Source organism: Vipera berus (assembly GCF_964194415.1).
Source record: "Vipera berus genome assembly, chromosome: 2".
Lineage (NCBI taxonomy): Eukaryota > Metazoa > Chordata > Lepidosauria > Squamata > Viperidae > Vipera > Vipera berus.
The window spans coordinates 272620855-272630220 of NC_138203.1; the positions used below are offsets into that span (position 1 = coordinate 272620855).

The 9366-nt window shown below is 43.2% G+C and overlaps 1 protein-coding gene across 1 annotated transcript; it reads right to left on the reverse strand.

Moving 5' to 3' along the window:
* Positions 1–1775: 1775 nt before the first annotated feature.
* Positions 1776–8885, reverse strand: LOC308662985 (uncharacterized protein; the record flags this gene model as incomplete). Its single annotated transcript, XM_081319128.1, has 4 exons — positions 1776–6171; positions 6576–6702; positions 7798–7905; positions 8490–8885. 4 exons carry the CDS (start codon positions 8883–8885, stop codon positions 3203–3205), a joined length of 3600 nt encoding a protein of 1199 aa, XP_081175254.1. The 3' UTR covers positions 1776–3202.
* Between the last annotated feature and the right edge of the window lie 481 nt (positions 8886–9366).

Sequence of the window (9366 nt, forward strand, 5' to 3'; positions counted from 1 at the left end):
TCAACTATAGAGTTCTAGGCCTTTTATCCAGCTGTGATGCTTATGGTGTGATCATCTCCCAACATTATGTGTTGACTAAGATGTTATGTCACAAGCCTGGGATTCCTTGGGGCTTCGGTCAGTCCTTGCCTAACAACCAGCAGAATTGTGGTTCCTCATTTGCCCTGTCTCTGCCAAACGCTTTGGGTCAGGAGACCACTGTGGACCTGGTTCTGCGGTGCGGCTTTGTCCACCAGCACTTCCTTCATCAGCGGGGATGGCTGAATGAGCGGAGCCCCCGCAGGTGTCCCTCCTCCACCACCTTGCAGGGCTGCTCCAAACATAGAAGGCGAGACCAATGGCAACAGGAATACATGAGATGCTGAGGGCAAGGCAGGGAAAAGGGTCCGCTGCCCAGCCGCTTTCATCTTGAACAGCCAGGAGGGACCTTACAGATCTCAATCCTGAGGGCTGCAGCTCTTCGTAGCTGAACCTCTGGAGTTTCTCAGCATCCCTTTTGCTACCTGAGCTCTCCTGGCCAGGTGCTCCCTGTTTGTCGTAGCCCTTCTTACTCTTCTTTGGTCCCCTTCCTGACGGCCATTCTGCCCTTGCCCTGGAAATCATCAGCCTTGGTTCCCCCTCCCACCTTCAGTAATACAAATACTTCATGGATTAGTCATTAGGTCTTATCAGAATACTGAATATAAAATGCAAAATAATAAAACCATGTGTAACAAAGCAGAATTTAAAAGGCAAGAGTAATTATTTTGACCGCATAAGGGCTCTTTTTGCAGCTGGGTTACTCCATGGTTGAGTATAGACAGAGATGCCACTTGGAGTCAAAGGGATGGGGTCTTCACCCTTGATGTGGAATCCTGATTGGAGGAGTCATTTGTCAGTCCTTTGATATAGACTAGACAAGGAACATTGAGAATTAACACTAGCGTTATCTATATTGTGAGGCCACAATACAAAAACCTTACATCTTTTAAAAGTATTTCTCCCCCCATCTCTCCTTTCACTCTGGAAAACTAGGGAGTGTTTCTTCTGATATTTTTCCAATGCCCCCCACCCTCCCAATGGGGACTTTTACATGACATTTACATTCTGAAGTTCTTCCCTGTCTCCAAGGTCACTACTCCATTCCAACACGTATTCTTTAGCTGTCTTTTCTCAGTGACAATTTGTAAAGAAGAGAAACAGAGGGATTAAGATTTCAAAATAAGGTTTATTGTATTGTCAATGAACATGAGTAGTTTGAATAATATTAGCTGAACTGGAAAAAGTGCCTCAATTAATTCCTGCACTAGAGGAAAGAAGAAAAGAAGGATATAAAATAACAGAGTAACAGAGTTGGAAGGGACCAACTCAACATCCACAGCATTTTGTTGGTCCACTAATTTTGTCACTTTGTCAAAGGGTGCAATAAGATTTGCCTTATTCATGTTGGCTTGTGGTTATAACTTTGTTTCCCTCTAGGTCACAGGTCTGCAACCCGTGGCTCTGGAGCCGCATGCGGCTCTTTCAGCCGTCTCCTGCGGCTCCCAGTCCTCTGCCATGTGCAGTCCAAAAAAAAAAAAAAGGTGGAACTAAAAAAGTTCAACCAATCAATTCAAATATGCAGGGTAGGTGCATATCTCGCCTTGGCTCCACTCTTCAGTCAAACCCTGTTCTGGTGCATGCCTGCATGTACGCACATGCGCACACATTTTTTGCGGCTCCCAGTTTTTCCTTTTGTGAGGGAACCGGTTCCGAGTGGCTCTTTCACTGTTTCAGGTTGCTGACCCCTGCTCTAGGTGTTCACAGATTCGTTACTTAATTTTTCCACAATCTTTCCAGGTATTGATGACAGGCTAATATATCTGTAGTTTCCCGGTTCCATTTTTCTCTCCTTTTCTGAACATGGAAACTACACCACCCTCTTTATAGTCATTTGGATGTTTCCCAGTGCTCCTTGATATAGTTCAGAGGTTCTGAGATTTCATCTGCCAAGTCTTTCAGAACCTTCTGATGGTTTGAACTCGTCTAGAGTAGATAGGTGTTCTCTTACCATTGTCATGTTTATGTTGACTTGCATTCCTAATCTGCATTTTACAGTATTTTTTTAATAAATTGGTCTGGGTTTTTTTTCTGTTGTGTAAACATAGATGCAGAGAAGAATAGAATAGAATAGAATAGAATAGAATAGAATAGAATAGAATAGAATAGAATAGAATAGAATAGAATAGAATAGAATAGAATAGAATAGAATAGAATAGAATAGAATAGAATAGAATAGAATAGGACCTTGGAGGTTTTCTATCTAATCCACCCCCCCCCCTGCTCAAGCAGAACCCATACCATTTCAGACAAGTGACTGTCTAGTAGTCTCTCCTTCAAAACCTACAGCAATGGAGCACCCACAATTTCTGAAGGCAAGTTGTTTCACTGGTTGATTGTCCTATTAGGAAGTTTCTCCTTAATTCCAGGTTGCTTCTCTCTTTGGTCAGTTTCCAACCATTGTTTCTTGTCCTGCCTCTGATGGTTTGGAGAATAATTTGACCCCCTTCTACTTTGTGGCAGCCCCTCAAATACTGGAATATTGCTATCATGTCACCTGTTTCCTTTTTTCTTTAGATTAATGAAACCTAAGTCCTGCAGCTGTTCTTCATATATTTTAATCTTCAGTCCTTTGGTCATTTTAGTTGCTCTTCTCTGAACTTTTTCCAAAGTCTTAACATCTTTTTTGTACTATGGTGACCAAAACTGGTTGCAGTATGCCATGTGCGGTCTTACTAGGATTTTATAAGGCAGTACTAATACTTTGCATGATCTTGTTTCTGTGCCTCTCTTTATACAACCCAAGATGAAATAGGGTTCAATTTATTTTCCCATCCTGAATTATCTCTCAGAAGAAACAGAAGCATTTGCCTCAAGAAATAAAAAGATCACTGATCCACCGTCAGCATTTCTGATATTCAGTTGCTTATAGCTCTTCTCCTGTATGTTAAATAAGATTCCAGCAGAAGATCTTTGCACACTCAATGCATTAATAAGCATCCTGCCATATCTAAATCCTGGCATCATGAAAAAGTTGACAGCTGCAAACAAAGCTCAAGGCATGGATTCATTTGGCTTTTCCTATGCAGATTGTTTTATGAAAAGTAAGCAAACTATTTTCAGTGAAGGTTGTTCCATTTTTCATGCATTTCCATTGTTTTCCACTGTGGGTGCCTCTATGTAATCATTTTTTCCCACACTCCATAGACATAAATGTTCTCTCCCCAGTGTTGATCCTTTTATGAGAATTAAGATGTCCCTTCTGAGAAAATGTCTTTCCACATTCCAGGCATTTATATGGTCTCTCTCCTGTGTGGCTCCTTTTGTGAGAATTAAGACTTTCTTTTTGAGTAAAGCTCTTTCCACACTTCAGGCACTTATGTGGTTTCTCCCCAGTGTGTAACATTTTATGAACATTAAGATGTCCTTTCTGTGTAAAGCTCTTTCCACACTTCAGACATTTATGTGGTTTCTCCCCAGTGTGGATCCTTTGGTGGATACTAAGCTTACTCTTGCTAATGAAATTCTTTCCACATTCCAGGCATCTATATGGTCTCTCTCCTGTGTCGATCCTTTGGTGACAATTAAGAGTACTTTTGTCACTGAAGTTCTTTCCACACTCCAAGCATTTATATGGTTTCTCCCCAGTGTGGATCCTTTGGTGGAAGCTAAGCCTACTCTTGGCATTGAAATTCTTTCCACATTCCAGGCATCTATATGGTCTCTCTCCTGTGTGGATCCTTTGGTGACGATTAAGACTACTTTTGTCACTGACGTTCTTTCCACACTCCAAGCATTTATATGGTTTCTCCCTAGTGTGGATCCTTTGATGGATGCTAAGGTAACTCTTGCTACTGAAATTTTTTCCACATTCCAGGCACCTATATGGTCTCTCTCCTGTGTGGATCCTTTGGTGATGATTAAGAGTACTTTTGTAACTGAAGTTCTTTCCACACTCCAAGCATTTATATGGTTTCTCCCCAGTGTGAATCCTTTGATGGATGCTAAGGTAACTCTTGCTATTGAAATTCTTTCCACATTCCAGGCATTTATGTGGTTTCTCCCCAGTGTGGATCCTTTTATGGATGCTAAGGTAACTCTTGCTATTGAAATTCTTTCCACATTCCAGGCATTTATGTGGTTTCTCCCCAGTGTGGATCCTTTGGTGGAGGCTAAGCTTATTCTTCATATTGAAACACTTTCCACACTCCAAGCATTTATATGGATTATCCACTGTGTGGATCCTTTGGTGGCGATTAAGAGTACTTTTGTCACTGAAGTTCTTTCCACACTCCAAGCATTTATATGGTTTCTCCCCAGTGTGGATCCTTTGATGGATGCTAAGGTAACTCTTGCTATTGAAATTCTTTCCACATTCCAGGCATTTATGTGGTTTCTCCCCAGTGTGGATCCTTTGGTGGAGGCTAAGATTATTCTTCATATTGAAACACTTTCCACACTCCAAGCATTTATATGGTTTCTCCCCAGTGTGGATCCTTTGATGGATGCTAAGGTTACTCTTGCTACTGAAATTTTTTCCACATTCCAGGCATTTATATGGGTTATCCACTGTGTGGATCCTTTCGTGGCGATTAAGAGTACTTTTGTCAATGAAGCACTTTCCACACTCCAAGCATTTATGTGGTTTCTCCCCAGTGTGGATCCTTTGGTGGGCGTTAAGCTTACTCTTGCTATTGAAATTCTTTTCACATTCCAGGCATTTATATGGATTATCCAGTATGTGGATCCTTTGGTGGCGATTAAGAGTACTTTTGTCACTGAAGTTCTTTCCACACTCCAAGCATTTATATGGTTTCTCCCCAGTGTGGATCCTTTGATGGATGCTGAGGTTACTCTTGCTATTGAAATTCTTTCCACATTCCAAGCATCTATATGGTCTCTCTCCTGTGTGGATCCTTTGGTGACGATTAAGAGTACTTTTGTAACTGAAGTTCTTTCCACACTCCAAGCATTTATATGGTTTCTCCCCAGTGTGGATCCTTTGATGGATGCTAAGGTTACTCTTGCTACTGAATTTTTTTCCACATTCCAGGCATTTATATGGGTTATCCATTGTGTGGATCCCTTTGTGCCGATTAAGAGTACTTTTGTCACTGAAGCACTTTCCACATTCCTGGCATCTAAATGGTCTCTCTCCTGTGTGGATCTTTTCGTGAGAATTAAGATGTCCTTTCTTGGTAAAGCTCTTTCCACACTCCAAGCATTTGTCTGATTTATCCCCAGTGTGATTCCTTTCGTGAGTACTAAGACTTTCTTTTCGAGTAAAGCTCTTTTCACACTTCAGGCATTTATGTGGTTTCTCCCCAGTGTGTATCCTTTGGTGCTGTGTAAGGTGTGTTTTGGTCAGAAACCTCTTCCCACATTCCAGGCATTTGTATGGTCTCTTCCCTGTGTGGATCCTTTGATGAAAAATAAAGTTTCTGTTGTAAACAAAGTCCTTTCCACACACTGTGCATTTATATATTCTCTCTCCTGTGTGGGCCTTTTCATGAGAATTAAGATCTCCTTCCTGAGTAAAGCTCTCCCCACACTCCAGGCATTTATAAGGTCTATCACCTGTGTGGACCCTCTTATGGTAGTTCAAATATCCTTTCCAAGTAAAGCTTTTTCCACACTCTAGACATTTGTGTGGTCTCTCCCCAGTAGGGATCCTCTTATTGAGATTAAGTTTACTCTTGCTACCAATACTCTTTCCACACTTCAAGCTCAGTATCGTCTGTCTGCTCCAACTGGAACCCCTGCCAGATGTTATAGAGGTCTGTGGTTTGTGTTTCTTATAGACTGTCTTAGATAAAGTAAGGGCAAAGGAATTCTTGACATATTTTCCATAGTGTTGAGACTTAGAGAGATTTCCTTTAGCCTGGTTTCTACCATAGTCATATGTATCGAATGGATTTTTCTCTTTTTTCCCATATTGTGCTTTTCTCTTTACTTTCTCAACTTGCTGGGACAGGAAGCCATGGATTCCAATAGGAAGGAAAGTGAATGACCTCACCCCTCCTATGTGGTTTCTCTCTTGCCTTTTTATGTCCCCTTGACGGCCAAACATTACTTCCTGTATATCATGCTTCTCTGTTTCAAGTGGTTTCAATCTAGCTTTCTTGTCGTTCTCTTTCTCCAGCCCATCATCGGCTTGGAAAAAAGAAAATAAATATTTGGGTTAGAATACAGAATGGCAAAGGATATGTTGTCTTCCCTCACTAACAAACATGCCAATCTGCATTCCAGATTTGGCACCACCCACATTTAGTTACGATGCGATAGCTGCAAATTGTTATTTAGGAGACTCTGATGGTATACAAATAACTTTTCAACTGAGATATGTATTAAAGCTTTGGTGTTGATCCACCAGTCTGCCCAACTCTTTCCACAAAGCAAGTAAACATTTCCCAAATCGATGATATTTCTGCACTGCCTTATTTATTTATTTATTTTTTATTAATTTAATTTCTATAAAGATGCAACTATGTGCAAACAACATCCCTGTTCTCTTTCCACTGAAAAAATGCAGAACCCAGAGCAAAGCTTGGTCTTACCCAGAGCAGCCATATCCGTAGAAATCTCCTCAATGACTTCCCTACATAAGGCCTTCTGGCCAGAATCTAGCAGACTCCACTCCTCCTCTGTGAAGTTCACAGCCATCTCCTCAGAGGGACTGGATCCCTAGAAAAAGAATAAAATTTTCTTTAGTGGGCAATACCAGGAAAGACTTCTAAGTTTTTTCTGTTATTACAGAAAACAGGTTTGCGATGGACCAATGGGAATTTTGTATACATTTCTGTATACATTCCTTCCTCTGTACACCGCCCCGAGTCCCTCGGGAGAAGGGCGGTTTATAAAAACTAATAAATAAATAAATAAATAAATAAATAAATAAATAAATAAATAAATTTTCTAGCAGGACAGATTTATGTATGCATGTCAACAGAATCCTTAGGGCTAGGAAGCTGTAGCTGCACAAATCATGGCTTAAGTGCATCCAGGTTGTAGAATGCTAAAACAGACACCATTGGGGAGCTTTCCACTGGACCCAAAAAACCCAGCAAATATGTTTTGGGAGAAGAATCCCCTAGGCTCACATGCTTGCTGAGAAAACAGGACACATCCACTGGGAATTTCTTTCCTAATCTATTTCAAAATGTTGACAATGAGCCTGGAAATAACCAAGTCATTTGACTAACAATCTTATTATTGCAGAAACCTAGCACCGATTTAGGGGTTTCTGCTTTCTGTGATGCATTTTTATATATCATATTTAGAAACCTCCAATCTCCTCATTATTCGCTTCTATGCTTTTTTTATTCTATTCCTATTCTTTGAAATCATGGCTTTCATTTTTGAACTAGTTTTCAACAGTCTTCAAAAAGCTGTAACATGTATTATTGTTGCAGCCACTTAGTGTTGAATTAGGGGTTGTTCTTCATATGAATCACTTTTAAGTGTATCTGCTAGCATATTTTTGAACCATTTCATAATCCTATTCTCATTGTTTCAATTTGCTGATTTCATTTCTAACTAGATTTCAGCACTCTTCTGAAAAGTATTAAACTCTTTCAACATATAAATTACAATTCTTAACACAAGTTTCTCAGCATTTGCATCTCCTGAACAATTTCAAAAGCCGAATGTGTGACTCAGCAGGACCTCCTTGGGGGATACTCTGTTCAGATGCACACATACTCAGCATTTGGTGGTAAAGGCAGCTTGTGAATGGAGGGAGCTGGAACTCTACTGCTCTCGGAAGAAACTTGCACTTACCTGGCAAGGTGGCCCAAGTTGAATCCTTCTGAAAAGCAGCTCCTGAGAAAGGCTGGATCGATCTCCTCTTCCCAGGAGCTCTGCTGAGATCTTCCTCATGACTGGCTCCTGTACGTGTCAGAACAGCCTGGTTGAGGATCCACTTTGGAAGGACCATAACCATGTTAGTTCACTGACCTTTCCTTTTGCTTCTCTAACTATACTTCCCCAATCCATCAAAATGGGAGAACTCGGGGACTCTGCTCTGAACTGGCTAATGTTTTGGGGTAAATGATGAACAGATGGACTCTGTACTAGAGGCAGTTCACATAGTACAAATGTTTGTCCTTATTTGGCTAGAAGATCAGAATGTAAAGATTGAAGTACACTACATGTGGACAACATTAGGGAAGTGTGTAAAGAGAAGAGAAAGCTCTTTAATAGTTGAGCAAACCCTTTTAGAGGAAAAGGTGTGTGTAATTGCAATCCCTTTGGTGGATGAAATAGGATTGATTTAGTCTTTTCTCCCACAGAATTATCTCCAAGAGGAGATTTGCTTCAATAAGAAATCAGGTCTCCAAATATGAGGAATTCCTGAAAAGGCTGCAGACAGGTTCTGAATCTCTTTGACTTGTTGCAAACATGGCTAGATTCTTGATCTCCCACCCCCACCTCCTATGGAGCTCCCAGGATGAAGCCCCCCGCCTCCTCACCTGCCCCTTTCCCGCCTCTTCCCGCTGGGATTGGCTGAGGAGGAAGCCTTCGGCCAGGGCCACCGCCTGCGAACAGCTCTCGGCTCCGCACTCCCTCACCCAGCACGCCATCTCCGCGGGCAGCAGGGCCAGCAGCTGCTCCAGCACCACCAGGTCCAGCATCTCCCCTTTGCTGCTCCTCTCCGGCCGCAGCCACTGGCGGCACAGGCGGTGAAGGCGGCTGCAAAGCTCCCGGGGCGTCTCGGCCTCCTGGCGGCAGCCGTCGAGACCGCGGAAGCGCCGGCGGTGGATCTCTGGGCTGAGGGCGGCCTCGGGTAGACCTTCCGGGCGGCTTCTTCCCTCGGAGCCCCCTCCGCTCCCCTCCTGAAGGGCGGCGGGGACTTCGGCTGTTCCCATCCCCGGAGTCCTCTCGGTCTCCGTGGGGTTTTCTGACAAAAGAAGCCCAAGAGACAAGCCGAGTTGTCCCCTCAACCTGCCCTATTTCCCGGTTCCCAGGAGGGGAGAAACGGGGCTCGGGGCCTCTTCGGGGCTGCTGCGCCTGAGGGGAACAGCTGCGAATTGCTCTGGCTATAATTTCCCGCGCGCTCCTGAGCCTTGGCACCTCGCCAAGGAGCCTAGACGATAGATAGCGGCTGGCTAGACCGGACTCTCCTTTTCCGGCCAGCCGAGGGAGCTCGGATGCTGCTCTAATTGCCGGACCTGGAGCTGCGGCTGAAAGGCGCTCGGCAGGAGCCGGGGCTGCGGCGGCGATGCGTGCAAAGTGCGGGGAAGGTCCTGTGGCCTTGCAGGCCAATTAGGGGAGCCTCCGCTAAAAGATGGGGACTTTCTTCGTCTCTGAGTCCGGTTCGGGATGAATAGATCCGAGGCTAAACATCGG